The 27,966-nt window shown below is 38.7% G+C and overlaps 1 protein-coding gene across 1 annotated transcript in view; it reads right to left on the bottom strand.

Annotated features, from left to right (window-relative positions):
- MDN1 (midasin AAA ATPase 1) overlaps window positions 1-27,966 on the bottom strand; it is a 103,859-nt gene that overhangs the window by 31,877 nt on the left and 44,016 nt on the right. Inside the window, exons 37-69 of the mRNA XM_056342807.1 lie at window positions 27,812-27,934; window positions 26,627-26,824; window positions 26,427-26,534; window positions 25,153-25,341; window positions 23,958-24,047; window positions 23,589-23,849; window positions 23,189-23,459; window positions 22,356-22,515; window positions 21,934-22,050; window positions 20,571-20,779; window positions 19,853-19,998; window positions 18,790-18,992; window positions 17,466-17,686; window positions 16,337-16,450; window positions 15,409-15,541; window positions 14,637-14,746; window positions 13,816-13,949; window positions 12,942-13,102; window positions 12,419-12,539; window positions 11,110-11,320; window positions 10,731-10,962; window positions 9,476-9,602; window positions 8,398-8,568; window positions 8,039-8,253; window positions 7,559-7,940; window positions 7,244-7,353; window positions 5,405-6,101; window positions 4,270-4,431; window positions 3,163-3,436; window positions 1,916-2,151; window positions 1,183-1,278; window positions 858-952; window positions 12-136 (exon numbers count right to left, since the gene is read on the bottom strand). Of these exons, the coding sequence (XP_056198782.1) occupies window positions 12-136; window positions 858-952; window positions 1,183-1,278; window positions 1,916-2,151; window positions 3,163-3,436; window positions 4,270-4,431; window positions 5,405-6,101; window positions 7,244-7,353; window positions 7,559-7,940; window positions 8,039-8,253; window positions 8,398-8,568; window positions 9,476-9,602; window positions 10,731-10,962; window positions 11,110-11,320; window positions 12,419-12,539; window positions 12,942-13,102; window positions 13,816-13,949; window positions 14,637-14,746; window positions 15,409-15,541; window positions 16,337-16,450; window positions 17,466-17,686; window positions 18,790-18,992; window positions 19,853-19,998; window positions 20,571-20,779; window positions 21,934-22,050; window positions 22,356-22,515; window positions 23,189-23,459; window positions 23,589-23,849; window positions 23,958-24,047; window positions 25,153-25,341; window positions 26,427-26,534; window positions 26,627-26,824; window positions 27,812-27,934 (6,202 nt within the window). The remainder of the gene's footprint in view (window positions 1-11; window positions 137-857; window positions 953-1,182; window positions 1,279-1,915; window positions 2,152-3,162; window positions 3,437-4,269; window positions 4,432-5,404; window positions 6,102-7,243; window positions 7,354-7,558; window positions 7,941-8,038; window positions 8,254-8,397; window positions 8,569-9,475; window positions 9,603-10,730; window positions 10,963-11,109; window positions 11,321-12,418; window positions 12,540-12,941; window positions 13,103-13,815; window positions 13,950-14,636; window positions 14,747-15,408; window positions 15,542-16,336; window positions 16,451-17,465; window positions 17,687-18,789; window positions 18,993-19,852; window positions 19,999-20,570; window positions 20,780-21,933; window positions 22,051-22,355; window positions 22,516-23,188; window positions 23,460-23,588; window positions 23,850-23,957; window positions 24,048-25,152; window positions 25,342-26,426; window positions 26,535-26,626; window positions 26,825-27,811; window positions 27,935-27,966) is intronic.

Raw genomic sequence — 27,966 nt, 5'->3', positions numbered from 1 at the left:
CCAGCACTTACCTTCTACGTTTGCTTCTGTCTGTTCTTGAACATACTTCTCAATCATCTGATAGATTGAAAACCAGTGCTTTGTGGACTTCTCTACATGCTGCCTCATAATATTGTCCAAACTTACTGACCAGCAACTGGGAACAATAAGGAAGTGGAGAGAAGAAAAAATAAAGCAAAAATATTGTGGGTAGCTTGGGCTCCAAAACAACACAAACTTTATTCGCTGTTTCTACTAAACCAAAGGCAAATTTTACAGGATGGAATAATCTGCACACACGCTTAATATACACAATCAACTCTTGAGGATCACTGTTTTGCTACTACTATTAAATGTGAAAGAAGAAATACAGGAACTACGGACAGCAGAACAAAACCAGTCAGAGCCAGGTTCAAAAGTTTCTTTTCACAGAACTTGAGATAGACTTGTAGAATTACTGATTGTGGCACACTGTGGATCTAAAAATTTTACATGGTCTTAACAGGAGACTGGAAATAATTTTTAAATCAAATTTAACGGAGATTGTTAAACAGACAAAACACTGCATGCTCACCAAACCCTAGGATGAAAACAGGAAAACACTAGGAAAATACTGTAGTACTGAAGTACTGTAGTTATCTGTCCTGCTTCTAATCCTCCTGAGGCATATACACAGGGTCATCATGGGCTGGGCATGCTCATCCTGAGCCAGTACAGCTGCTAGTTGGGTGAGGTTTATCCCCACATTGTTACTAGTACATCCATATAAACAGAAAAGCATGTTTCATGATTAAGACAATTCTGCATTGGAATTTGTCTCCATACAGAGACAGAAGCTTACACTCTAAGAAAAAGCAGTAGGGAAGGATAGTTCTTACTTCAACTCCAATCTACGCCACTGAATAATCAATTGTGTGACCAAATCAAGATGTTTCCGCAAGGACAGAGCACGACTAGCATTCTGCTCCCAGTCCTGAAAAAAACAAAAGTTCCCCTTTATACAAAGCCAGAAATTGGTCTTTACATGGCAAGACTCATGCATTATTCTTGATTACATTCTTAACTCCTTAAACTTACGACATGGAACAAGTTCACTTCCCCAAGTCCTGGCAGTCAGACAGCTTTCAGTTGGTTTTATATTGGTACCAATATAAATAAGGAAGCACAGAAGAGAAAATAAGTTCCCCTTAGCTCTTTTCTTACCTGTGCCTTTGCAAGTAGAATTTCCAAGCCATTCAGAAACTTTGAGAGAGGACTAGAGAGTGGAAAACTCCGGATTCTGTCCATGACAACTAAAAGCTGCAGAATAAAAAACAAGCATTCAACCTATAGTAACTGATCTTCAACAGAAGCAGTCATAAAGTTAAGCTAATTTGTATTAGCATAACCCTCCCTTGCATGAGATAAACTTCTTCCTCATTTTAGTATAAAAGCACCTTAGTAGTTCAGTGAAGGCCAGCGCACTCGGGGGAAGGAGCACAACGGAACTAATACAAAGAGTTCCAATTGATTTTAAGTTTCTGCATTACTGTAAGAAATTACCCGAGGGTCACACAGGCCCCATAAATGGGACCAAAGATAGCCATTTCAAAGCACTATGAAAGCATTTTGGGAAAAAAACAACAAACCAGGAGCCCAAACAGCAAAAACCTCAAGACTCTTTGAGGTATGGCAGATTGAAGATTGCTTAAAACTGTAAGATCAGAGTAGGTGGTGAATACTGCTTAACATTTCATAACTAAAACAGAACAGCTAAAGTACCTAATACCTCTTAAGAAAAAACCGGTATGGCTTCAAAACATCTGCTTAAGTAATACAGATAACATCTAGGCAAGTGTATACATGCACATGTCTATGCATAACTATACGCATTTACACACAAATGCAACTATAAAATGCTCCAGTTTCCCGCAAACACTTGTTGAGGTCTTTCTACCTGTACAAGTACTGGATGCTCTGGCCATTCCTGCAATAGCCCATTTACTTCTTTAGCAAAATTATCAAGTACAGGTTGGCACTGCCGGACTTGCTGAATATTGGGATGCTGGTAGAAATCATACGGGCTATCTTGTTGCAGCACAAGATCTGAAGTTAATTCCTCAAAAAAAGTATTGCGAAGAATAGTGCTAACTAGAAGTTGGCTTCCCAAAAGGCGATCATTCATTTCGGAACCTAGTAAGCAGAAGGAGGAAGACATCACACATGCTACTAATTCTTTTTCCAGTCCAACAGATGAAGTGTTTTTTCTCTTGCATCCCAAGCCTTAGCATGTTATGTATTACAATGACAGAAGAATATGCCACACAAACAATGAGATGGGAGTATGGAATACGGTAGACATACTTAAAAGTTTACATTCTCTGTGTTATCAGTTTTTCATATAAAAGTAAAATCAGCATCCTAAAGGTGGGCTGTGATCTTGTCAGAAGACCACAGTTCCTCTGTGCATAAATTCACATTAAGGAGATATTTACTACAGTATTAGTACCAAGACACTGCGAAAAAATAATCCAACATAAACACAAAAAATAAATTGCATATATTACACCTCAGGTATGAACACAAAAATAAGTTACTGTAGAAACAACAGCCCTTATCTGTGGCTTCTTAACTGCACACATATACATTTATTAGATTAGAACTGAAGTATAGCTCTTCAGAAGTGCTTCTTTCAGAAGTGATGATCCCGAGGTCTTGCACATTGTTATAATGATTTACACATCAAGTGTGCCAAAATTCAGGGTGGAAAAAACCCCAAAACCAAAAACACTGCCTTTTTTGAAATTATAGAAGCTTCATTTAAACCAATTATTTTATGAATTTAATTGCAAATTTTACTTCTGGGAAACTTCAAGTGCATCATCTTCCACAGGATAATGCAGATGCAAGTGAACAAAATTTCACTTAGCATTCAATTTATTTTTGAACTGTGTTAGTCATATGCTAACAAATGGAATTACACACCCCACCCCCACCCCCCCCGTAATAATAATAATAAAAAAAAAAATCAAAGCGTTCCACCAAGACAATTCTGAACATGGGGCAAATTCTTTGGAAAAAGAAAATCTGGTTTTGTACATTTTTCCCATAATAAGTCTATTTCATGACCTGCAATACAATTAATTTAAAACAAATCATTACAAAGCTAGACCTGCACATCTGAAATATTGCTAGAGATCTTACCAATTAAAGGATAGAATTGCGACACCAGGCATGCACCAGTCTGATAGCAGGAAATAAAGGCACTGATATAATGTTTGGCTTGATAAGAAGGCAGGCTCTGTTGATACCACAGGGATCGAGCAAAGTTTAAGCACAACTGTTGATGAACCATCATTACTGTTTGCATAGAGGTCTTGGACAAGAGAGCTCTATCGGCTTCCAGCTGATCTTCCGATGGATCTTCCATTTCCATTTTTTCTTCTAGGCTTGGCTCAGCTGTGATATCTTCAAAGTCCTGCAAATTACATGATAATCAAAAGTCAATTATTTCTTCCTTTAATGCCTCCTCTCCCCATCTCCCTTTTTGCACTTTTTAACATTGCAACAATATGTTAATGATTTGGAGTTGGCACTATATAGATACACTGTCTGCCTCACAGCTCAGATGTCAGTCTGAAACAGAACATGGGTGGAACCGAACAATGCAGGGCATAACCACAGCAGACGAGTGCAGGACAGTGATCCCTGAGCTGCTGCCAACTAAACCTCTTTCAGAAAAAGCAGCACAAGTTCTATCTGTTGATAAACCAGCTCAACGCTGTTTGGTTGCTTGAAGACCTGAACTACTACACCCTAACATCACAATGACACGTGTAATTGTCTCCGGGATTTTTGTACTGCATAACATTGCTTGGTGAAGACACATTTCAGAAGTCATTCAGTAATGCAGACTAGTTAAATCTGAAAAAATCTCACAGCTTTATTTAATCAAGGAGATTAGTCTTCATAGGCAATAAAACCTCACCTGCTAAATTAAACAAATTCCAGAATTTTACAACAAACTAATTATATTGTCAATTTATATGCCCAGTAACTGGGCATTATTCACCTGAACCACAGTACAGTTCAAGTCTGGAAATTAGTTCCGAAACATTTTTACAACCAAAAGGTCAAATAAACTAAAAGCACAGTAGTTAATACCTTTCTATCAAAAATCTACCCCACATCTTTCTTTTGCCTGAAGGAAAACACATTTCATTCCTCACTTCATTTTACTTACAGCATGTATTTTTCAGGAGCTATTTTAGATCTTATTTTTCTGTTTCTTTACAGAGTTACAGTTGTTACCTTTTCATGAAAAGGAAATCTTCTTCTAAATTCTTCTTCTTCCTCCTCTTCCTCACTTCGTCCTTTCCCACGACTTTTATTTCTGTATCTGTACAGACTGCGTTCCATTGCCTCCTGCTCTTGGGCCCGGCGTTCCTGTTCATCCCATTCATTTACAATTGCCTAAGGAAACATAAAGCAGCATGCTTTTACACACGTTAACATTTAAAATCACCTCATATTTCATCGAAGGGGCAGGATCTATCTTGTTTGGCTCTTGCCTCCTCTACAGTCTACAACAGTACAAATCAAAGCAATCTATCTTGAAAGCAGATTTGTGAATTTCCCTCTCAACAAACCAATGAGGGGAGAAAGCACAGAGAAGAGTATGCCACAGAGTCCTTGGCCATTCTAGTCTCCTTTCTTAACCATTCTACAAAGAAACTCCCTGCAAAGTTTGGTTTTGTCTTCCTTTGTGTGGTTTTGGCTTTTATTGCTTTTTTTAAACTAATAAAATCTTTAGCAACCACTACAGGCTATGATTTTATGCCTTAATAAACCCAAACAAGTTAATCCAGTCAATTCATTGGAAAAAATAACCCAAAATCTTAAGAACATTATGTTAACAATTATCAAGTAGAACCATAGAATGGTTTTGGTTGGAAGGGACCTCCAAAGATCATCTAGTCCAACTCCCCTGTGGGGGAGATGGTAGATGGGCAGGGACATCTTCCACTAGACCAGGTTGCTTGAAGACCCATCCAACCTGCCCCTTCAACACTTTCAGGGATGGGGCATCCACCGTTTCTCTGGACAACCTGTGCCAGTGTCTTGCCACCCTGATTGTAAGAAATTTCTTCTTTATGTTCAGTCTAAACCTACTCTCTTTCAGTTTAAACTGTTGCCGTGCCTTGTCCTATCACTACAAGCCTTGGTAAAAAGTCTCCTGTCCTCCTTGTAAGCCCTCTTTATATACTGAAAAGCCACAGTAGAGTCTTCCCTGAGCCTTCTCTTTTCCTGGCTGAACATCACAAACTATCAGCCTTTATTCATGGGAGGGGTGTTCCAGCCCTCTGATAATTTTTGTGGTCCTCCTGTAGACCCACTTTCTTGTACAAGAGACAAGGTAGTTCAGTGCAAGAATCCTGGATGTTACCTGACACAGGTGTCTAAAAAGCTGCAGAGATTTCTGGTCCATCTCTCCTCTGGATAGTACATGGCAGCGAAGATGCAACAAAGCATTCACTAGGAGCTGTTCCAGAGTTGGGCAAGGCTGCTCTACTCCCTCAGGTTCTCCTTCAGAGTGCTTCAAAAAGAACTTTTTAAGTCCACGAAGGACCTCAACTGAATTCACCGAGCATAAAATCTCTGCATGAGCAAAGTAAGTGGGGAAAGCATGGCCAACTGAAGGAAATGACAACAAAGTAGTAAGGAGGTTGGTGAGATCAGCTGGACGCACAAAAGTTTTGAGTGCTGCATAAACTTCAGAAGCCACTAATCGCATGCCATGTTGCAACTGTAAGATGGCAGCTTGCAGTGGAATTATGGCATCAGGGAATGCAGCATACTCCTCTGCCAGGTGTTTTCTAAACTGATGGTGTGATTGTTGCCAAGATGCTTCTTCATTTAACAGGCTTTGTACTGCTTGGAGTGATTTAGGTCTTTCCCCACGGAGGAAGTGTAGAAGGCGAGCTAAAAGATCTTGGACTGAAGAAACCCGTGCTATGCTGTTGATGTACTGGTGTGCCTCCTGGTATAAGCAGTCATAGGGTGGAGCTGGAGGCCTGAAGGCCTTTTTTCTGGAGAGACTGCTTATTTGCTCCTTCAGCCTTTGCATTCTTTCATGCAACAGTCTGTTAAAAAATAACATTGATCAGTTTAGACTTACAAATGTATTTCATATAAAGATGTTCATATATATCTAACATAATAGTTAGATGTATAAAAAATTTCAGAAGTATTCTTCTAGTTTGTGTGAAACAGCAAATAAGGAAAAGCAAGAAGTGACACCTGTATAGCATACGTATGCAATTCTCTCCTCTTCCCTCATGCCCCCCCCGCCGCCAACGCTTCAAAGAAACTTCAATTACTTTTTTGCTTGTGACCTGACAGCTCTGTGAGCATTAAGGAAAAAGTAGTATTGCTTGAAGCAACTGGTAAAATAGCCATTCAGAACTTGTTTTCAATGGCTATCTTTCTCTTTAAGCAATAGCACAGAACTATCAGTAGCTCCATGCATATAATAATGAAATAAAGAACTTCCATTAATAGTGGAAAATCATGAATAATACCCAGTTTTTAATCTCCATGTGCAAGGAACATCTGGAAACCTGCACAAAGGAGAAATCTCTGTTCACTTCAAATTTCCTCCTCAAGTTCCTCAGATTAAAAAAAACGAGCAAAAATAAACCAAAAAAACCCAACAACAAAACAATGGCTACAAATTTTGAATGTCAACAGTGGACTATGTGGTAAGCAACTTCATCCATCCACAGCACCACAGGCAAAGGCTGTCGCTAAAATACACATCTGGAGATTTCTACCCAATACAATCAGTCCAAGAACTCTGCAAAATAGCCCTGGCATCTATCACGGCCTTGAAGAGTTACAGTGATAGGTACATATTCCATGTCATTTTAATTTGTTGATAACATTGTCACATTTTAATGACATGACCATAGATTAGATGTATGGCTTTATTTTCATTTCCGGGCATAGCTTCAATTTTATCAAGATGTGAAAGGCCACTGCTTTAACTGCTGTATTTACAGCAGTAGAAAGCATACAGACAATTCCTTAGTCACTGCAAATAAAGAAAACAGCTTCTGTATTTGTCCTTACCACCTCAGTTTGCAAATTCATACTTCAAAATCAGAAACTCTTAATTCTACAGAACACAAAAATTACAAAGCTGTGGAGAAAAGCTTTGGAGTGCAAGCACCCAAAGATGAAATTTCCAATCTAAAAGAAAAGAGCTGAGTGTCAGAGATGTTACCTGAGATGGGGATGAATATAGTTGCTGACTGCTTCATCTTCAATAGTTTTTCCAGTGTGCAGCTGGGATGAGAAATCATTTGTTTTCCATTCACACTCAAGCTGGTATAACTAAAAAGGAAAGAATAAACCATTCTCTAGAGGTTCTGGTTTTGGTAACCAAGTAGGTACATCACTTTCTTGAACATTAAAAGAAGTTCTAACTGTACAGTTTAAAAATCATAACCAAAGATTCTCCCAAGAACACCCAAGCCAAACTCCTTGGTGTTGATTTTATACATTACAGAGGTAAAAGCCAACTCAGATCCATGCTCACCTCTTCTTTTGCGTACTTGAGCTTGTATTCTCTTTTAACAGCAGGATCAAACCTGGTCTGCGGAAGCCACACCTGGATCTGCACCAAACCAATGTTCACCCAGAGGCTTCCACGCCAAGCTGTCTCTGGTAACTCCTTAAGCCCTTCCCCAAAGAACTGCTGCAAGCAAGTTAGCAGGAGAAACAGGAATTCTTTAGGAAGTAACTCCTGATCGGTGAGGCTTCTAAGTATCTTAGAAAGGTACTCATATGCAACAGGATCCTTGAGGTAGAGCTTTTCACAGCACTCCAAGAATTCTTCTTGAAGTTCCATTGGAACCAGATCTACCAGGGCAGAGAGTTGTCTGCTTAGCATTATTCCTTGTAGTCTAGCATCTGTGTGTCTGGAGGAAAAGGAATGAGAAAAGTTTACACATGATAAAGAAGCTCTTCTAACATGCTCAACTTAAATAACATATATGTGGAAGAAAGGTCTCAATACCTAAAATCTGCTATTGAAGAGACAGCCAGGTTGGTCCACAGTGCTGAGCTGACTTCATTAAGCTGCTGTGCTCTCTCCATCCATTCTCCCAGTGTCACATGGGATGATGACAGAACAGGAAGCCCACTCACATCCCACTGGCTTGTCTTGCTGCTGCTAGTTAGAATTTCAAAGAAGCACTTTGAGAAAACGGCTCGGGTCAAAATACCTGGGCCCTAAATTAAGAGATTAAGAGTTAGATTGTTCAGATACAACTTGCACTGACTATGCTAGAACTTACAGTATTGCTTTAGAAAGCTGTTGAATTATTTAATAGAAGAGTTTCAGCCTTCAGTTTGATTAGGTCAGAAGAGACAAACCTTCACAGAAGAGTTCATATTGGATTTAGAAAAGTTCTTTTCCTCTGTTGCAGGTAGCGGCCTCCAAGTCAACCAGTAGTCTGGGTCTGTGGTGAAAGTACTGCTCCAAAAGGATGCTAACGCAGCATTAACTAGCTGAGATGACAGAACAGATATTTCTTCAGGGGATATCTAAGGAGAGAGAAAAACTTAAGAGCTGAGAATAATTTACAGGGAGCAACAGAGAATCAAGGATGGACACACACACACAAAGTATGAAACTATTTTTCGGTAGGGATAGTACAAGATATTCCTCAAGATCCTTTTCAAATTCACAGTGGTTGCTTGCATCTCTTCTCAACAAGGAGTACACATCCTGAGGTCTGCACTGCCTCCTGTCTGTGAGATATGCAGCATGTTTACAGAACAAATTTTCAGAATACAGCCTCTAGTATATGACTGCGCAACCTTTTGTAACAACACACAAGGTTGCATAAGCATGAAACAGATAAAGTGACTCAATATTCTGCTCTGAAACATTTAGAAGTGAACTTGCTGGTTTACTGAGCTTTGTGGGAATACAAACCACTACTGTAGCATAACTAAACACTAATTGATCAGAATCTCTCTGGTGTATCACGTGCTTTACAGAAAATGCATCAAATAACTGTCTCTGCATATTTGACTTGCAATACAGACTTGAAAAAAATAACATAGAAGCACAGGAACAGAAGCAAGTATTTTTCAGCATAAAATTACTTTGAATGCATAGATACAACTAGGCTGGCACCTGCCATTCAATCAATCTCCTGCTTTTCATTAGGTCACATATGGATGACTGGAACAATATGACCAGACTAGATCATACAGAACTATGTTATTTCAGATTTTGTTGTGTTTTGTTTATGTTTTAGTGCTGTGTTTTCATAACATTTTTTGCAGGCTCACAGTTAATAACCTTTCTTATTAAAAGAAGGAACAGTTAGTGTCAGGCACAAGTAGAAAGACTGCAAATAAAAAAAAGTTACAGAGGTAGACCTATTTTGAGGAGTTACTTGAAAACTTCTGCAAGACTAATTAAACTGAAATTTGTTCTTACTTCATGGAAGTGCAACAAGTACCACAGTCCAGACAGTTGGTGAGAAGCAGCTGGTGTCAGCTTCAGGGAAAAAGCTATAAGCTCAACTAGATCCGAACATATATGTAGCTCTTGACAGCCGTTCTCCCTGTAGAAGGTAAAAGAAATACAGCCTAAATAATGCCTAAAGCAGGGCACATGAAATAAATAATTTGGATAGAAAACCAAATTGAGAATGGCAGGCAAAGCCACAATAACAAAGACTCTGTGAGATGTTAAAATGACAACATTCTAAACACTGGGGAAGAACAAGCACTCAATACTTGTAACACTCGCATCCTTCAAAACTGGCAAAATCTAAAGACAACAAAAAGGGGAAGAAGTGCAATCTTCTGCAGCTAGAAGCTACATGTTCAGCAAAACATGCAAAACAACTGGAGACAAACTGTCATCCAGCCTTATAGTTCTTGTGAAAATCAGAACTTTGCTGAATTCAAGAGTGCATCAGTGATTCTAGGAGTCTCACTGCACAAAAAATTACTTGCACTGAAATCCATAAATTAAGAGCTCTCTTCTAAGGAACGGTCAAACAATCAAAAAATAAATACACTTGGCCCTTAAAACAACATTAAGCTGCGAGTATATGTGTGTAGCTTACATGAAAGGAAGCATGCATACCAGTATACTTTCTCCATCATGAAGTCCAATTCAGACTTTCTACAGTAGCCCCCAGCAACACTGTGATAAACACCTTCATATTAATTCCTAATATGAAAGACTCTTCTATTTCATTAAAAGGCAAATGTTAGTATTTTCCTTTTGGAAATACTTATGTAATATTTACTACATAAAAGGTTTTAGTTGTACTCCAGCTATAACCCATTCATCCATTAATAAAGCAATTGCTGGATAGTAATGTGTTCAGTCAAAGGGTCCTGGACATCAGCGTTCCTATTGTTGCACCAGGGAAGTTAGAAAAGCAGTACAGTACTTCTTTGATATAACACTAAACTACTCCTTTGCTGATACTTTTTTATAGCTGCCCAGCTGCAATTCTGCATGCAGACAAGGAGTGCATATGAATTTATATACATAAATATATAAGCTTATGTGTGCATGACATACATATATATGCATATAGACACAGCTATAGATACATCATATATGTACACATGCAGATTTACATACAGATGTAAAACACCAAAGTTGCAGCTTTTAGCTAGAGATTCTGGATCTCATGAATGGAATATAGGATTTCTTTCTCCAACCTTCTTACCTTCTTGCACAAGCCTTGGCCACATAATCTGCTGTCAGTCTGTACTGCCATAGCACACCTATGTATTCCATTGCAGGCCACAGCTGAACCCTACTGCAGAGCTGGTTTAACAAGGCAGGGTCTAACTGACTGGAGATGGTGTCTTCAGTAAATCTTTCCTCTGAATGACCATAGGTAACTCCTTCTGCTCTCAGCTGTGAATGCACAGCTTTCAAAAAAATCTTTAGTTGACCTGTTTGACAGAGTGTAAGAGGCACATAAATGCATGTACTATATTTCTTGCCAGTGAACATGTCACAATCTTTACATTTGTATATTTAAAAAAAACCATTGACATGGAAGAAATAATCCTGTTAGGCTCTTCAAAAGTGTCACCTACCCAGACTAACATCTTCTAAATGATTGGCTCTAATTATCAGGCCATCTGCTTGCAGTAACGCTTTCTTCACCTTCCATCCAGCAGCAGCAATTTTCACACAGCACATTTTTTCCTGCCATCTACTTTCTCCAAAGGCCAATCTTAGCTCCAGGATGTTAAGTGGTTTGCTGAGGACTTTTAACTGAGAAAAACATTCCATGCCCAGTTTATCCTGGAAACATGAAAAGAACAATTTGTTTCAGCAGCACTAACAGAACAATGAACAAGATCTGTGACTGCAGTCAAAAGTAAGATTTCAAATTACTTCAACTGAAGTACAAGTATATATAAACCAACTTGCAACAACTTAATAATTCTTTCCTAGCCCTACTCAATAAAGTAGGAAGAAAGAAATTTAAATAGTTTGCCACAATTCTTACTTGCCAAGTTTATTTTTCCTTCATGAAGAAACTACACAGATTATGCAGACAAACAATACTTCAGCATGGCAACTTACCTAAACTAAGGGCAGTAAATACACAAAGTAATAAAAATTTCAGTAGCTACTATCACTTAAAAGAAACTCCACTTGTGTGTAAACCACTTGCAATTTAAATACATTTGGATGCCTAGAAAAATCTCCCAAAATTCTCAGTAAGCACTGAATGTTCTTGAGAGTCCCACGAAGTAACTATGTGCACTTTTGAATAGCTGACTATCTTTGAGAGATAAGGTCATAAAACCCTAGGTCTTAACAGCCAACATCAGCAGCCCACATGACTACTCGTGCCCTGCTTTTAGAAAGCGATTTATATTCTTTAGAAAATTTTACTGTAAGATTTCTTCTTTTAATTGATTGACAACAATTGCTGAAATAAGAAAAAAAATCAAACCTGTCAAAGTAAAAGGCCTTGTCTTGGCAAGTCATAAGGCAGCCCCATCTTATGCTATATAAAAGGAAGTGCAGCTATCTATTCTATACACACATTATGTTCCTAAATAAGCAAGCGGCATATTGACCATTCACAAGTCTCCAGAACAGAGCAAGGAGTAGTATTTTTATTCTTGGGCACCACCCTATATTGAATAACTGCTATCTATACAAGACATTTCTATTCTTAATTATGCTATCTGGATAAAGTGCTATATTTCACAAAAAAGATGTACATTAACATTTGCTGAATTTGGTTTTTTAATTAATCTAACTAGTCCAAAAGGAATGTATTTTTGCTGGCCTGGAAAGCAAGTGCTGTAAATCTTTATGATCATTTTAAAGCATTATTTGCATATTGCTGGAAATACAAATCTTTTGCAAACAGAGTACTAATACCTTAAAAGGAAGAGGTCTTCCTAGAGACTTCTGCAATATCTTCATATTGGCAGAAATGCTAGCAGGATTGGCCAAGCAGCTCTGAATCTGCTGTGAAACAGATTGAATTTCCTTGGAAACCCTTGCAGATTAAAAAAAAAAAAAAAAAAACAAACAAACAAAAACACAACAAAAAAAATCAAACAAAAAACACACAGGGAAAGGGGGGGGAGAGAAAAAAGGCCACAGTTAACTCAGAAGTTTGAGAAACAACACGAAAGGATGCATAAAGAGACAAAAGTCCCTTCTCTTATCCTTCTATTAAAGGGGTAAAAATTCTAGAAGACCATTTGCGCAAGCATAAGACCAATGCTAAGAAACCTGAATTTTAAAGATGAACAGCTATTTAATCTAACATACTTGTATCACTAATGGAACACAACTTGGACACTAATGGTAAACAATATAGCTAATTAGCTATAACACTAAAGAAAAGAGTAATTAATACATACATTTAACAGAAACACAAATCAAAACCACTCACTTGTGCTGGTCTGATCCAATAAGCATCTGAGGAATTCTGTCAATTAGATGCTTCATAACCCAGTGCCAGTGCAGGGACAAAAGTGACAATCCTGGTGAATCTACTGTCAGGGTGTCAGAGACTGCCCAGAACCGGTCACGCCACAACAAGCAGTATAAAATCTAACAAGAAGCCAGAAAGGTTATAGTTTTCCCATTGCTGTGTGTTACAGAATACTTTGTACTTCAAGCAAGAGAAAAAGCAAACACACCATCACTTGCATTAACTTCAGACTCACACATGCTTTGTATTTAGTTGTACACAACCACTACTCAACTATAGCTCCCTAAAATTACCACATGGCTCTACTGGCAGGTGGAACTACACAAGTCAAAACCAAGCAAACCGTGCACCAAGTCTACAATGACATTGTCAGATCGCAGCAAAATTATCTTCATGATCTGACAAGGGAGAGGAAGAAACAAACCACCCCTGTGACCTACATGTCAGCTATCCAGGTTCAGGTATCTTTCTCTGAGATAGATGTGGATTCTCTCCACTGATGGTAAAGGGAGTAACTGGCACTTCTGTGACACAATTCATACCATCCTAACTGGGCAGAGAAGGCTTGAGATATCTATGTCCCAGGTGTCTATATTTAGGAAAGATAATTCCCACCTAAATATCTGCAGGTTGAAAAATCTACACTCCACACAGAAGAAATGAGAAGACAGAGCACAAACACAGTCACTGACACACTGATGTTAGGCATGTTCTGAATACCAACAGAAGCACTGCAATGTACTCAGTGGTCCCTGAAACTAAAAATAGCATGGTGCACACAATCTCATGTCACTTGACTTGCATAAAAATACTACAAAAAAAACCTACTCACATCATGCATGTCATCGTCACTTAAGGCCACCTGAGTAGACTTCACCCAGTGAAATGCAAATGCATCCCAAAGTTCAAAGAAAGCAGCAAGGTTGACCACGATTGTATGAGGAAGACAGTTGTAACTTCCTGGATCTGAGTTTTGGGGAAGAGGGAAAGAAAGGGAGAGACTGAGTGTTCCAGCCACATCACACGACACAAGGGTCAATTTCTGATCACTAAATGCTCTCTGTGGTTGGGTGGTGTGCGGAACCACCTGAAAAGATCTAAGAATTGAAGTAATAAAAGTAGTCCTTCATTATTTGTACAATCCTCTATTAACCCCTACGCATTTAATGAAGAGTAGTCCATAACGAGGGAAGCATTGACCAACTGCTTCTATGCAATGCACTAACTTCACTGCTTGATTTCCCCCCCTTTGTTTTAGGAGTAAAACATCCAATTTACATAAAAAAATAGAAAGAGGATTAGCACAAAAGCATGTCTGAAGAACTTGGCTATTCTTATTAGCCAAAGACAAAATGCTATTCCAGTTTTTCTCCACCATCATCCTGCAGTTTAGAATTAAGAGAGGAATGATACTCACTCATTACCCAGTAGAGGCTGGACATAAACGCTACATGTAACGTAAGATGTATCTTATTTAAGAACAATGTGTTACACAGCAGAGTAACTCTCATCTCACTGCTTTAAATTCACACAAACTTTCTCTACACATTCAGGACACATCATGTTTAAAGTACACATTTCATAACAGTGCAAATTAATTATATTTCAAACTGACCATAGAACCAAAAGGAACAGTGAAAAAAATCAGCCCACCTTTGTGGAAATCTAGAGACATTCTTAAAACACTATTTCTTGGCTTCTTGCTGGTAATCAAATTCTTCTCGGTGTAGCTTCTTTTTTCTCGGTCAAGAAATAATACTGCCCTGAATAAAAAAAATAAAGTCGTTAGAAATTCAGTACCATTTTTAAGTCTCTGCCTTACGGGGATGGTGAACTACAAAGTGACAGTTGATATTTCACTGTATTATGAAACAAGAATCAAGTGCAGCATAACTAATTGCTTGAATATGGTTTCTGCAGAAGCAAGCTTCACAAACAGCAGATTCCTGACTTCAGCAATCACCAGGAAGGAAAAAGTACTGAGCTACTGAACAGATGCACCACCACCACCTGTAGTACATGTGAGCAACTGCTTCCTTGTACTGTAATTGCAAAATCAGGCTATTTTTTGCTCTTATTAGGAAAATCAGTCCAAATCAAAAAGCAGGGCAACTATTTAAGTTTTCGGTCACAAATTTCACATTGCTGTTTCTGCCTCTTTTATGCTTCATCCCACAGTTCTGGTTGGTCCTTGAACTACTCCAGCCTATATGGAGAGCCCTGCTCCCTGTATTAGGTGATTTGTTTTAGTCTGAATCTACAGAAGACAGAGGCAAAAACCACAAATACCTGGAAAAAACCTCAGGCCTGGCATTTTAGATGACATCTATCAAAACCTAAGAACATACTCAGCAGATACCACAAGCATTTCTACAGCACCGATAAGTCAATGGGCAGTCTTTACAAGGTGGCTTGTTTAACCCACCGATTTGCTACAGACTTCAAAAGGATTAGAAGCTGATCTGTGTGTTCCATTTCTGCATCAAAGTTCATCGAATTTCTGATGATATCCAAGAACTGCATATTCCACCTTGGGTCCAGAGGCATCACATGTTCATCTAGGAAGACAGACAAGACAGAGCACAGCAGTGGAAATGTTATTCAGTGAAAGACTTTCCTCAATCACCTTGCCTATGCAAGAACATTAGGGAAAGAAAGAAGGAAACCTAAGAGGAAGGCAGAGTCTTAAGCTCCCTCTCACTCCAGATATCCAAACAGAAAAGCATTAAGTTGACTGCAGGTTCTGTAAAACAGAACAGTGAAAGTAAATTAACCAGTGGTCAGAGTCCCCAGAAAGACAGCCGGGAAACTAAGATCCAACTCCCTTTCCCTTCACAGTTCCAGGCAAGATATCTGGGACCATGCATAAAGGCTCCAGTGTCACTGTATGTAGCTTTCAGGCATCTAACAAACTTGGAAAGGAAACCACAGACCTGAGCTCCCAGTAAAACACTGCAGGAAAATTATAGACCTCAACATAGGTTTTATATGGGCCAGCACAATAAATACTGGGAAAAAAGTAGGATGCGTAACCTATCTGGTCAGAAAGGCAGTAGATATATGCATTGCTCTCAATAACATCACTGAAATCTGAGCTGTAGGAATACAGAGTCAGGATTCATAGCCATAGCACTCTTACCTAATTTGCACAGGATGAATGTATTTAATCACCACATTTGCAGTTCTAGACAGCAAGAGTGGCTTTGTTGTTACTTTTTTTGCAACAAGAACAACATATAGTTAGAATGGAGCCTTTGTTTTGTTACACACATTCCCTAAGAAGGGTTGCAGTGTGCTCAGAAAACAAACAAAGGAAGCACCTATGTCTTACGTCAATTTTTTTTCAGAAGTACCTGTCATAGTCGGCTGTAGCAACTTGATCATGTTACTGACTCCAGACGAGAGGGGACTGGCATAGAAACTACCAAGGGCTACAGCACCTGCTTCCAGCTGAATCCGCACTGGATCTGAAGGTGAAAGGCAGAGGACACAGGTGTAAAAGAGCATTTAGTACAAATAAATAAAAATAACTTCAACTGAAGCAGCCAAGCAGCCCGAATCTCATCTATGCATGCACCCCAGACATGCTGGTTGCTCCTACTTTGTATTAGCTCCAAGAGCTCTTAAAAGCAGTCAGAATATCACGGCCAAAGAAATAAATGCAGTAAAAGCGTTCTAGTTAAACTGGTGATACTACGTGTATGCTATCGAAAGTATGGCTTATGAAAATCCATGAGTTTATGCCTTCAAATCTTTCTCTCAGTACATCTATTTTTTTTTTTTAATTGGGGGGAAAAAAAACAAAGGTCACCTAAGAGCACATGTCACTAAAGTAACTTTCTAGATCTTTTCTAGTTTATAGACACACCTGTCTAGAAAGACAGCAAGATCAAAGGGGAACTATCCCATTCATGTAGGGACAATACAGCCCAAGATTTCTCACACACTTAGCTTCCTTGTATAGTGTATTACTTGGACTAAGGCCTGTCTAAATTTTCCACAAGTTTAATGTAATTAAAGCCATTAAGCAAAATACCTCATCTCAGCTGCTATCCTGAACGTTCAGGCAACACAACTTCAGAAAATCTCAGTTCTGCAGTTTTCTGGCTTTCTAACCGTTTGTATTTCAACACAAAACAAACAGCAGGCATTTTACTGGTTTTAGTACCATTATTTTTAAAAAAGTGATAAGAAAGGCATATTTGCTTACATAGACCAAGAGGTAGTCAAAAATAACTGTAATTCAGAAGCAGGACAAGCTACACACATGCTTGATGTTTAGCCCACAGTCTCCTGTTGTCCCTAATATGCACAACCTGTTTCTGTCTCTCCCTGGAGCCTCAATGCCCTTGATTTAGCATGGATAGTTGAGAAGTTTCATATCAAACCATTTGAATGGTCTATATGTTTTGACAGAATACAACTTGTGAAGATAAAATAAACCAGTCCTTAGGCAAAAGGGTAAGTTAAGTAATTACATACCAAGCACCTGTGGCAGGTTTTTGGCTAAGGAGTTAAGCCATTTAACTCTCAATGTCCAATCTTGGTTGGTCGCCTTTTCTATGAACAACTTCACCGAAGTCTGGAGAACTTCCATTTTATCTATCCAGCTTGCATCTATCTCAACAGCACTGAACTTGAGACCCTCAGGATTAGTGGACTGCATAATTTTTTGAAGGTCTTGCAGAGTCAGTGGTAGTGTCCTGAAACACAAAGAAGTGAAATCCAGCAATCTAGGGCTTGAACTGCCAGTTCCAGGAAAGAATGTATTTTGCAAGTCAAGCTACACAGCATACAACTGTCTTCAGGCAAGAAGGCAGCAATGCAATAACCTCTCCTCTTTTCTTTATTTGGCTTTAAAGCCAGCTTCCAACTTCATATCAGTTGGGAGTACCTACTATTATGAACTCACTATTGCCAAATGTTTGATCAGTGTCAGAAGTGAATAGGCACAGCATTCCACTGAGAAATTATCATAGGTTTTTGCACCAGAATGATATGTGAAGTAAGTTAAAAGACAAAGATAGAAGGCAAGTGTCACTGATTAAAAAAAAAAAAAAACAAAACACCACCACCAGCACATAGCTAAGGTTTCACAATTTCAACATTACATCTCTGTACTAACTTCTACAGCTTGTTCATTCACTGGAACCAAACCACAGCACCTGTCTACAGAAGGTCACTGAGCAAAGCAGGCAGGCAGACAATACTAGACAAGTGCTGTGAGAACAACAGTTATATTGCACAAGAAATCATTAGAAGAGTTCTTGCATATGGCTCCTGTACATGAGACTTCCTTCAGACAGCTCTGTTTGAAGGAGATTTGTTTTATCACCTGAAGCTACTGGACCTAAATAACTGAGGAATAATTGTTTACGTTAAAGCAGGAAGGACTGAGGATCATTAGTATATTTAAAACCAGTGAAATTTTTTTTTTTAAAGCTCAGAAGGAAACTGAAGGAACAGATTTTTGGGCCTCTTATTGCCTTGTAAACCCACTGTTTGCCTTCACGTTTTCTGCTAAATCCCTACTCCTAACAACTTAAAATGGGTCATAGGTACTGACTAAAGATTGACTAGAGTCAAGCATTTTGGACTGAAGAATAAAACGCTAATTAAACTTGTATTTGTAGTGGTTGCATGGAAACGTAACAGGAGCCTCAGTTACAGAGTGTGGATGACCACAGTCTCTACCCACACAATTTGCTCAGGACAAAGTTTTGCAGGGAACAACGACATGCCACCAGTAGTTCATGCATATCTTGTTTCTTACTCATTTATTAAACACAAAATGTTTCTTGCCTACCTGCAGTTTTTAAGGTTTAGTCTATTCACACAATACATTAGGACCTGTGCATCACTCTGGACTGTGGAAAGAAGCGAGTCTTCAGCTGCAAACAGGCCTGTAGGTAAGGAGTCTGGCCACAGTCCCACTGCTAGCAAGGAGTCACCCCAAGTTTCAGAGGAAGCCAGAGATGAAGCATGCTTCGTAACCAATTCTAACACAAGCTACAACAACCAACCAAAAAGCAGTTCAGAATCATAATGAAACATATATTCAAGTATAAAATAGCTCAGGGAACTCTTTAATTACATGTATTTACTATGAAATCACTACAAACCAAACGTTCTACAAATGCTATATAACCTACAGAAGTACCAAAACACACCAACCATGAGTGAAATAGCAATATTCACTTCCTGTTTTAAACTGTATAATATGTTATCTCCATATGTCAGTGTTTCAAGCTATAGTTTCACCAGTATTAGTATCCCAAAGTCTCAGCTGAAGCTGTCAAAAAACAAGTAAGCCTCAGAGTCCCACTCTGGATCCCTTATGCTGCAGAAGTGAGCCACTATCTACAAAATGTCTGACAAACTGTATTTATCCCTCAGGGAATATCTCAATAAGCACATCCCAGTCTTTATACAACTCTTGCTCATTTGACCTCTGTCTCCAGCAGCATGCCACCAGGCTGAAAAAACATGTCACAGAAGTACAGGTGACATCTGAAATTCACTGTACTTCACCATGCAATACCAAAAACCCCAACTTCTGGAGCTTCAACTGATCTGTTACAGAGTAAGTTATATGCAGAACATTACTGCTTTCACTGGAGCCAAAAAAGGCTCAGAATCTAAAAGATATAGAAAATGCCCCAATGCCACTTAACCCCTCTGCTCTTCATCACCTGACAGATGCCCGAGAGGACATTTAAAATTTTTTGGATCATCTCTCAGAGCACCATCTTCATCAACCTCTTGCTCAGGTACTTAGGAAACAGAGAAACTCAAAACTAGCCTCATGAAGTGGTATCTGTCATTTATCTAGATGATGTAAGAAAAGCTTTCAAACGCCAGACTTTTACCTTTTGGTTAACCTGCAGTTGCTGTGAGCGGCCATAAACTTCCCAACAGGCTCTGTAAAAAGACTTTGCTAACCCAAGGCCTCTTTGTACCTGCTGCACAATTAGCACAGCAGCCTGAAGCAAAGGTGACAAAGATGACACAGAACCTGAAAGACACAGAGCATACAGGACGATATGAACGTTTAGTAATTGTCAACACTCTCTGAGAACAAACACTAGTTTAGACCCTGACGAAGATCCAAAACAAATGAATCCTACTGTGTCCTGAAAATTGAGTGGGTTCTTCCCAGGGTTAACAAAAAAATCTGACAAGACTGTAAATAATAGGTGACCAGCTCAAAGTAAGACCTCAAGTAGCCAAGATAAACAAAATTCAGTGTCGTCTTGCCCCAAAGAACAACTTGAATAGGCCTTGTGCAAACCCTCTATTTCACTGATTTTCATTTAGAATATATTGCCTTCCCTATAGCAACAGACAACTGACACTTGCAGGTGTCTGAGGTCTCCTTACAGAGTGCTCAAGTTACCATCCTTTCATGATTTGGGCCTACTTTCTGAGAACACAAAACCCAACCCAAAACTACCTAATTATACTATACTATGCATTTACATATAATAGGACATAATGTAATAAAATAACCAAGTTTAATATTAAAAGAGTTAATACAAACATATGTAATGAGCCTAAGTTAATAAATATTGAACAGACTCTTCTTACCTGCTATCGCTGCCTTGGTTTCTGAATGCACAGCCATAAGTGCATCACAGATGCTATTTCCCACTAAACCCAAACCATGCAGGAGTAACTTCAAATCCAGATCATCCAATACATTTCCATCATTCTCCCCAGGAACGTAAATTTCAACCCCACGATTTCGCATGGCTCTGGATATTTCCCCATGTGCAGGATCCATGGAAAGGAAAAGCCTGACAGACATTAGAATAGAATAGTTCAGTTCGAAGGGACCTACATTCTTAAGATGTAACTTAGGGCTTTAAACCACTCTTCATAAATTAAGTTCATCTTCATAAAAATGGGGATACTGATATCTAGAAAGACAGAGACATCTACTGGATTTAAATGAGAAATCTGTATGAATAATTATACTTCGAAATTAGCCACAGATCCATTGCATGATTTTTAACTCAATTACATCTGAACTATGTTTATTTTATCATTTACCTACTTAAAAAAAAAAGTTAAAATATGCCTCTGAGCTCTAAAGACCACCATTAAAAGTCTTAGCAACAGCTTCAGATAAATCTGTGCTATTTAGAAACGAAAAGTATCCAACACCCAACTAGTTAATCCTATCAGTAGACATCTCATAAAAGCAAGGAGAGAAAAAAACTTCCAAGATACAATGCAGCAAAAAAAGGTTACTAGAAAGTCTAAGACCTTGTTTCCAATTCAGAGGAACCAGAGCACATCAGCCCCAATATTCTTTTCATGAAATTATAAAAGGTAGGAATTATACAGAATAATCTGTATGTACTCCTCCCATCTTCCCCAGAAACCACTTCAGATCTGAGAGAATACAGACTGTCTGGTTGGTGTTTTTTTTGTTTTGGTTTGGTTTTTTGTTGTTGTTATTTTGGGGTTTTTTTAAATTCTGTCACTGCAGGAAACTCAAATTTATGAATGGGATGGAAAAAGCCGGGAAGAAAATTATTATGTCCATATACCAGTTTTCATCACCAACATATCTGAATACTTTGCCATCTTCAACACATGTATTGTCAACTCCATTACAGTGAGACAAGGAAATGCTGAAATCCTAAATTAGAAATGGAGAATCAAGGCAGAGATATACTGGTATGAATTTTCCAGTGTAATAGCCTGTGTTGCAAAAGGGATACAAAGCCAAGTCTCTCAAGCTCTCTAACATATGCTCATCACAGTGTAGTTTTCTTCCTTGCCAGTGTCACTGCATTACATGGCAAACTGAACAGCATACAAAATAGCAAGACTGGCTCACTGCTGACTTTTTTCTAATCTGCTATTTAGTAGGAGGAAAAATAAGGTAAAAAAAAAGCGAAAAAAAGGAAAGAAGGAAAAAAAAAGCAGAAATGCAAAGCACCTGAAGTTTGGATGAGGAGCTATTGTAGGAATTGTGCCATCTATCACACCTCTCTCACTCATGGTAAGAATTCCTCCTGGTTCAAGTAAAGCATTCAAGCGGTCCAGCACAGAAGGGCTATAATCAAAAGAAATGTTTATGGTTATAAAAAGGTAACAATTCAATCCCTTTCTGATCTGAAATCAAAATGGTACCGTTCTTAAGCAAAAAGCCAAACAGCTAATTACGACAGAAGACAACAGGAAAACTATCACCTGCTAAGCTGTCTGAGAAGCAAGACACACTTCCAGAAAAAGTTACTGCTCCCGTGTGTTGTTATCAAACGCAAAAACATTCAGTTGTGAACCATACAGTAAAAAGCAAAATAAATTAGGGAGGCCAAGGGATTTTCTCAGTGAAACAAAGCCACTAAAATCTCTTACTTGCAGAAGTTAACATTGTCCATCAACAGCCAGTCTCCAGACTGCAGGGCCTGAACCAACATCCCATCCACCCACTCAAAAGTGCCATGGCTGTTGTGGTCAGCAGCATGGGCCTGCTGCAGCTTGAAACGGCGAAACTCTTCTACCAGGTGAGCAAACTCTGAAAGGAAGTGTATTTTACACGAAGACGTACATTACTGAGGTAGCTGCCTGCTCCATTCAAGAAAAATAGTTATTTTGTTAACAAGCATACGTGCTTCCCACTTTTTAAGGGAACGTAACAGCAGAGGCTCCAACTCTTCAAGTAGCTTCCCACAGGCAAAATCCATGAGGACAGTGAGGGTTTGCAAGCACAGAGAAATATAAACTAGACTGACACTTCTCTCCAATGCTTGTCCCCCATCAGATGAAGTTTGATGGGTATTAACATCATACTTTAGACAACGATATAAAAAGAAAAAAGGGAAAGAAGAAAAAACAACCCATACATTATTCTCCTGACAGCTGTAATGCTCAGCTGATCAGTGCTTCAGAGAACAAATGCAAGAATAGAATATCCAAATACCCTTTCTTAGGAATACAAGGTAAGAGCTTTATAGCATCCTATGTTGAGTAGTTCAGTACAGGAGAATTTCAGTATCAACTACTGATCACTAGCAGGTGTAACTACACAAAAAATAAACCTGAAGAGCCACCATCAATGTAACTTTTTCAGAAGCTATGAAGTAGCACAAAAAAACCCCTACAACTCCCTTGCATTGCAGATTTATTATTTCTTTCATTTTCTCCAAAGGAACATTATAGCGTCACTTCAAATTGCCCACCATACATACCTGCCTTTGAGTAAGAGTTTATTTTGTTGTTTAGTCGCTGGGTAAGTACAAGTATTCCCTCCAGTTTGCTCACTAATTCAGTTGTAACACTTCTACCTCCTTCACCCAGAGATTTGGGTTTGTAATTCAGGATGAAATTGCTCCAAGCACGCAGCACAAGTTCAGCATCATCTGCACAAATTTCTGTCAGCAGGAGACTGTCCCTTACTAGTGTGCTCACAGCATTCTCCACTTTTTCCAAAAGGCGCTGCCATGGCCTATTGATATCAACCTGCAAACATGCCATTAGAGTTAGTTTGTCCGGAAGACTGTGGTGCCTAAGGCTCCACTTGGTGCTTAAACACTAAGATTTGCAGGTAGGAAGAAGAAATTACAGCCACACTACCAACACAGTATTTACCTGTTCAAATCCACCCAGGAGTTCAGTTGTATCCATCGCACTGTTCATTGCCATGATTTTTAGTCGATGACCAGTCAGATGGGCCAGCAGCTCAACAATACTGGTTTTGCCGACAGCTGCTGGGCCCACCAGGATTACCATCCAGCTCATGTGCACACATTTCATTATGGACTCGAGCGACTGCAGTGAATGATGCAGAAGTGAGAGATTTCTGCCAGGACGATGAATATAGTTGCCACGAGAAAGAACTGAATAACCGATCTGGAATGGATGAGACACAAATGGGTGAGTACTTCAAGAGGCAAAGGGGATTTCGCTATGCCAGTCACTTCCTTCTCTTTCAACTCTCAAAAACTCTTGTCAGTTTACCTGAACATTATATGGAGTGATGTGAAACTCTCTGGTTCCTGTATACACAGCAGCTTCCTCACCAAAAATGTCTCTAAACGTAGATATAACCTAAAAGAGTTGAAAGAGCAAAAAAGAGACTTGTCAGTTAAGTTATCCATTCTTCTAAAGATTTACTTACAAAATAGCCTTTCCTCTCAGCCCCACAGCTGTGTGATGGTAACTAACACAGTTTAAACTCAAGTGGCATTTCATTCAAAGTGCAGCAAGCAAGTAAAGTGAGTGTGAGCTACCCACAGCAACTCCTTCATTAACCATGCTTTCCTGTGACTCGAAGTACTCTAAGTAATGTTTCTCTTTACCAAAATACCGGGAAGTAAGTCACTCCATAAATAAGCTCTTTGATAACACACAAAAATTGTAATACTACAGGGAAGGGGAAAGTATGCCTGTGAGACAAATATCCAATCACATATAGTCGGTAACTTCAGTCTTGCAATTTGATTGACTTTTAGTTTAATACCATGTAAATGTTGTGAAATGAAACACAAGCAAAGGATTTCTAAGCAAGAGAGGGATAAGTGGGTAGCAAAGGTGGAATAACAACTGCGGTGAGTGTGTTTTGTAAGAGCAACCTTAAGCAGTGAGTTTAACAGAACGAGGGGAGCCATCTGACAGGCAGATGAAAGAACTGACAGATAAATTAAAGTCAATAAAAGAAATCCAAGCCAGAACAATTTAACAACACTGGCAGGGAAGAGCAGAATTAAAGGACATTATTTTTATTTACCATACTGACACAAACGCTTTTTAACCATAAATTTAAGAATCTCTCCATATCTCAGTGCTATTTCTCTTCTCTGCTGTCTTCTTTCCTCACAAATATGCATGCAACCCGTGCCACTTCTATGAGAACATTATTAATGCAGAATCACACAAGAATATGCTGTGTTTTGCTCTAAGTCCTCTGTTATTCTGCTTGCCTTCATTTATCTCAGCTTTCTACTTTTATACTAGTAGGTAATCAAACTGGTATTTTAAATGACAAGAGGAGCAGGTACCTGTGTGACACTTCAAAACCCGAAACCTACCTGTTTTTGTTTTGTAAGAGGTAATGTCTATGAATGAATTTCAAGGCATCTTAAAGTTTACACTTGGATTTCTAGAAATACTTCCTGACAATCTGAAGAGCAAGGAAGAATACCACATGGCTCACCTTTTCTTTGTCTTTCCTGGTTCTCATTCTTTCTCCATACACCAAAAAAACATGCTGGCCTGGATCATAACATCCTGGTGACTGGTCAACAAGCATAAGCTGGCACCAGCGGAAAAGATCACGTAAGTTGAACTCCCAGGGTCCTCCTTTCTGTCCCCACTTTTTTTCAGTCATTACTTCTTTGTCAATCTGGAAAAAGTAGCATTTTAAAAAAAACAACCATCTTTTATTCTGCCCAAGTGCTGGTCTTCAAATATATTGTTTTTAAAATTCAACTGAACTTCTGCCTTTGGCACTGCTTACAAGACAGAGGATAACAGAAAGAGCAAGCTGTATTCACTTTCTGAAAACATCAGGAATCAAAGCTAAATTTAATTTGTCTATTACTAACTCTCTCAATGCTCAGATTGCACACTATAAATGAATATTCTGTAAGATACTGCCACAAAAGATTTTACATAAAGCCACGGAATACTACCTTCACTTAATATTACTACCGGGTTTTTTTGTTTCATGACATGAAGATTAAATGTAATTTCAGAAGCACGACCATCAATAAAATTCTTACTGTGAATTTTATATTCAGCACTTTGCTCAAAATGGCAGCATCTAAGCCACAAAATAGCAGATTAAGTTGATGCCTTGCAGTTAATGCTGGTTGAAAACCTTTTGAATTAGCAAAATTTTAGATCCAAGCATCTCTGAACCCTTTGCTATGGGCAAATCCTATCAGGAAAGGCCTTCCTTTATTGGTCTCAGTGTTCCAGAAGAATGCCACATATACTTACAAGCTTCTGCTTCTGTAAAAGTCAGATGCTGCTTTCACAAACAACATGCCATAATAAAGAGCAGATTAAGAATTCAGACCAGGAACAAAAATACACATTTCAGTTCAGATACAGCTCATTCTGTTTGTGCTTCAAAAATAATCTATATGTGTGGAAAAACATCATTTTCTCAACTCACTTCAAGCTAACAAACCATAAATTTTTCCACCTTTTGTGGAACAAAGCCTTTATTTCTAATTTATTTTATCTTCTGTGAAAAGTAATGCTTCTTCAGTTATCAACCAAGTATCTGACTGTAGCGGTACAAGAGTTCAGGTGGGTTTCAGTGGTGTCTCCTTTACTTTCTTCTGCATATACTTCCATTCTGCTTTTTTACCCACATACTTCTCCGTAAAAATGCTTGGAAATATAACATTAGATTTAATTTTTAAAATCTTACTGCCTTCTGCCAATTTCTACACAAAAGAAATTAAGATATATATTTACCTTGTTATTGAAAGCAACCATGTTAGCAATAATACTTTTATCAATAGCAGGAAACAGCGTATTCCCAATAAACTCCATATCCTCTGCAGACAGTGGATCAACATACACCTGTAGATTCAAGAGCATGCCAAGCGTTGATACAGTCAGAAAACTACAAGACAGGATTCGTGACATAGTTTAAACCAAAAAAATAAGCTTGCCTGTGTAAATCTATTAAGAAAGGACTTGGGCAGACCCTTTCTTCCACCTCCTTGTCTGTAAGGATTCTGGCATCCAAAAATCTTAGTCATCTTGTGCTGTACGTGAAAATTCATTCCCAATTCTGGAACATAAATCTCTGCTCTGTGGTCAAAGCATGCATTGAGCCCCTCTAACACAGACTGAGAAGCCAGGTTCAACTGAGGAAAGAAATAAGGATATAACATTAATGCTCCACAAAATACTTTGGCATAATCTCTAGTTTAACAGTCTGGGATACTCAGAAGGTATGATGCAACTTCTTTGCTGTTCTAGCAGTCATATGTTATTACATCCAGCTAGACTGTTACTACACTGAAGCAACTAACACTTTTCCTAATGTGCACTTGCTCTCTGAAAATATATTTTCACCATGATAACAGAACAATTCTCCACTGTAAAATCTGCACGTTCAAGAAGTTTCTTCTGAACTTATGTTCACAGATCTGTGACATTCAGTGTTTTGTTTGCTTGTTTTTTTAAACGAAGGAAGTCTGGGTTATTTAAATATAATGGTTGTTTAATGTGGTATTCTCCATAACAGGAAAAAAAAAGGTATAAAAACAGATAAAGAATTTAAGATTTTGCACTCTGCAATAATCAGAATGCATGCTGCCAAGAAGCGAGCTATGTGCGTGCGTATGCTTGAAAGCACTTGCTACATGGTACAGGAACAAACCTGTGGTGGCAAAACGGAACTCTTCATCATAATTAAATCTGTACCTAGTGTATTAGCACCAGCAAACCCCCTCCTATTTCAGTGAAATTATATCTTTATAAGAGCATGTGTATCAAAACTTCTGCTGACGTGCTTCCCAAAAACTCTCAAATGTAAATTAAATCTATCCTTGCTTTTCTGCAGGAATTTATGCTGGGATTCGATCCTTGTTCCTGTGTCTAAAAGAGGTCTACTCAAAACCAGTCTTTTACACTCCCTCCACAGAGGGCCAATGGGCAGAGGGACTTGGAGATTATTTTTCTTTTAAGCAGAACTATTGCTTTCAATGTGGCACTAGATGCACATAACTAAAAGTAAGCAAAATTTATTTCAGCCATCAGCCCATGAAGGTATTTATCCTACATGGCAAATCACCCCCTTTGCTCTTCCAGAACATTCCATTTTATTTTTACCTCAAACTTGAATTTACCTCATCCAATACAATCCAGTGTCCAGCCTTTAATGCTGCTAGTAGTGGTCCATCACGCCAGGCAAATTCTCCTCCCTTCCCACCTTCAACAGGCAAGTCTGTCCCAAACAAGTCTGTTACATCCTTTGGGAAAAGAGAACAGGGGAGAGGAAGGG

The sequence above is a fragment of the Falco biarmicus genome, chromosome 6 (genome assembly GCF_023638135.1).
Source record: "Falco biarmicus isolate bFalBia1 chromosome 6, bFalBia1.pri, whole genome shotgun sequence".
Classification (NCBI taxonomy): Eukaryota; Metazoa; Chordata; class Aves; order Falconiformes; family Falconidae; genus Falco; species Falco biarmicus.
This window is presented reverse-complemented; position numbering and strand designations above follow the sequence as displayed.